Source organism: Lipotes vexillifer, unplaced genomic scaffold (assembly GCF_000442215.2).
Source record: "Lipotes vexillifer unplaced genomic scaffold, Lipotes_vexillifer_v1.1 scaffold24, whole genome shotgun sequence".
NCBI lineage: Eukaryota > Metazoa > Chordata > Mammalia > Artiodactyla > Lipotidae > Lipotes > Lipotes vexillifer.
Window position 1 is genome coordinate 1135332 of NW_006782914.1, and position 2765 is coordinate 1138096.

General features: G+C 35.5%; 1 protein-coding gene across 4 annotated transcripts in view; it reads left to right on the forward strand.

Moving 5' to 3' along the window:
• The window catches only part of GABPB1 (GA binding protein transcription factor subunit beta 1), a 79591-nt gene extending 77173 nt beyond the window's left edge, over positions 1 to 2418 (forward strand). The window contains exon 9 of one of the 4 annotated variants that reach the window (XM_007455529.1): positions 916 to 2418. In XM_007455529.1, the coding sequence (XP_007455591.1) occupies positions 916 to 1068 (153 nt within the window). In that variant the 3' untranslated portion in view covers positions 1069 to 2418. The remainder of the gene's footprint in view (positions 1 to 915) is intronic. The other 3 variants (XM_007455528.1, XM_007455533.1, XM_007455530.1) reach the window with 3 other exon arrangements.
• The last annotated feature ends 347 nt before the right edge of the window (positions 2419 to 2765 follow it).

Here is a 2765-nt window from a genome sequence, read left to right on the forward strand (position 1 = left end):
AAGATAGTTTTATTTATTTACTTTTTTATAAAAATTTATTTATTTATGTTTATGTTGGCTGCTTCTCTAGTTGCGGCGAGTGGGGGCTACTCGTTGCGGTGTGCAGGCGTCCCATTGCGGTGGCTTCTCGTGGAGCGCAGGCTTTAGGCACGCAGGCTTCAGTAGTTGTGGCACAAGGGCTCAGTAGTTGTGGGTCGTGGGCTCTAGAGCGCAGGCTCGGTAGTTGTGGTACACGGGCTTAGTTGCTCCGTGGCATGTGGGATCTTCCTGGACCAGAGCTCGAACCCGTGTCCTCTGCATTGGCAGGCGGATTCTTTACCACTGTGCCACCACAGAAGTCCCGGGAAAGATAGTTTTAAAAGCAGTAATATTAGAACCTCATAACCCTGACTCCTTATTGTGTTACCATGAGAAAGCTACATTGTCTCTGAGCATCATTTTCCTCATCTGTAAAATGGGCATAATGTCTGTCTTAGAGACTTGTTATTGGAAATCACCTTGTTTATATATATAATGGGTGCTCAATAAATATTAAGCTTTTTATAATTAGTAGCTTTTTAACATCACAAATAAAGATGTGAAGAGGTATGGTGGTATATTTCCCTGTTAAAGTTCTTCACTAGTTTTTGTAGTATGTATAAAAGTACAGGTACCCAATTTGGGTTCATTATGTTAGTCTTATTTCTAATTAGAAAATTATTTCCTTGACGTCAGAAACTAATCTGTATCTCGTAGTATGAAGCTCGAAATTAGGGCTTTAATTATAAGGGAATTGGTGAAAAAGGCAAGATGTCTCAGAAATACCAATACGTGGCTACTTCTAGCAACTACAGATTTTTTTATTTGAAAGATGCATGATTGTATGTGTTATTGTTTTTATGCAACAATTGAAAAAAAACTTTGTTTTTAAATTAGGAGAGAGAAGCTCTTCAGAAACAGCTGGATGAAGCTAATCGAGAAGCACAAAAATATCGACAGCAACTTCTAAAGAAAGAACAGGAAGCAGAGGCCTACAGACAGAAATTAGAAGCTATGACTCGTCTTCAGACTAATAAAGAAGCTGTTTAATTGAAATGAACATATAGTTTGAGTTTACTTTTGGTCAAGAAAGAATACAGTCTTGAACTGTACACAGTAAGGTGCAGTCATGGGAAGACAGGATAATAAAAGAGACTGCAGCTTGATAATTGGACTTAAGCCATGAGCTCTGAATTCTTGTAACATAAAACTTTACTTTAGAAGTTGTGAAATGTATTTAAAACTGAATTCTGTAAATAGTTTTGTTTTTTTTTACAGTTCCAAATGCATTGATAAAGATTGTTGAAGAGATCCCAAAACACAATAAGCCACTGTTTTTTGTGAATTCTTTTTGATTTTAGTACAAACCTTAATTTCTCAGAAACAGAACAGTTTTAAGGGTGATCGTTGTTGATTAGACCAAATGTTGTGTAATAATTATGTGGTGGACTGATGCTGGAATTACTCCTGTAGGTATAAACTTCTATATGAAGAGAAGATTTCTCCCAGGAAATCTTGTACAGCTTTAAGTTGTCTCAGATTCTCTGAAAACATTTTTTAGAAAGCGAATTTTTATATTTGTTCAATTTCAGCTATACCCAAGTAGATTTACATGTATATGAAGCAGATATTTTTAAAACTTTCTGTTTGTACATATTCTGCATGTTTTATAATTTCAGAATGCATCACTTGCATAGGTATTTTTCCCACCAAGATGATGAAAGTTACTAGGAAAGAAAGAAACCCTTTTATTCTATAGGTCATTGAAACTAAGTAAGCCAGCAGCTGGTTTTATTGGAATGACAATGTTCTTGGAAGGAGCAGCTTACAAGATACCTTGAATTTGCAAACTGCAAAATCTATGCTTTTTTGAAAATTTCATAGTGGGGACGTGAAACAATTCTGTGCCTTCCATCATGATTTCCACATGAAAGCACTTTAAGGCACTGGATTTTAATATAATGTTTTCAGAAAACTCAAAGCATATGGGTTTCTGAAATATTTCATGGACTCATTTCCTCCCCAGGAAATTATTCTTACAGGAAAAAATTGCTTTTGTATGTAGAACAGGAACTTTTTGTACTACAGTGATGCTATAGTCTGACATAACTTTTACTTTCCCTGTGAAAGCTGTATGTCTGTGCTGTGACTGGCTCTCATCACAGTGTTGTTCAATTCCACAATGTATGGACATTAAACTCTGACATAGTGTTCTTTCTTTTTTGTAAACATAACTGCGAGTTCTTTTTCTTGTTTTATTTTTTAATGTTTTATTGCTTTATGAAAATGTTTAACCCTAAGACCCTTCTAGATTACCTATACTGTATAAAGAAGCAATTACCCTTAAAACTGTACTCTGCCCTACTTTTCTATTTTACAATTAAATATCTTTTCCACATATGTTCAGTGTAGACTTATATTTTGACCACATTTTATTCACACATTAAAAAGTTTGTTCTGTATATTACGGCCATATTCCACGTATGAAAATATTATAAATTCTTCACACTGTGTCTTAAAAGTATCTAAAACTGGGTTTTACAAATGCTAAGTCATATTTTCAGTTGCGTGAAGCTGCTTTTCTGTGTCTGTTTTTTAGTACGTTAATGCATTTATGGATTTGTTACGTTAGGAAGGGTACCCTAACGTGTGCAGTGTCAGAGTAGAGCAGGGGCAGTGTGTTCACCCCACTGTATAGTTTTGCTTCCAAGACCAGATTGGCCCTGAAGCTCCTTGAGAAAGTGTTG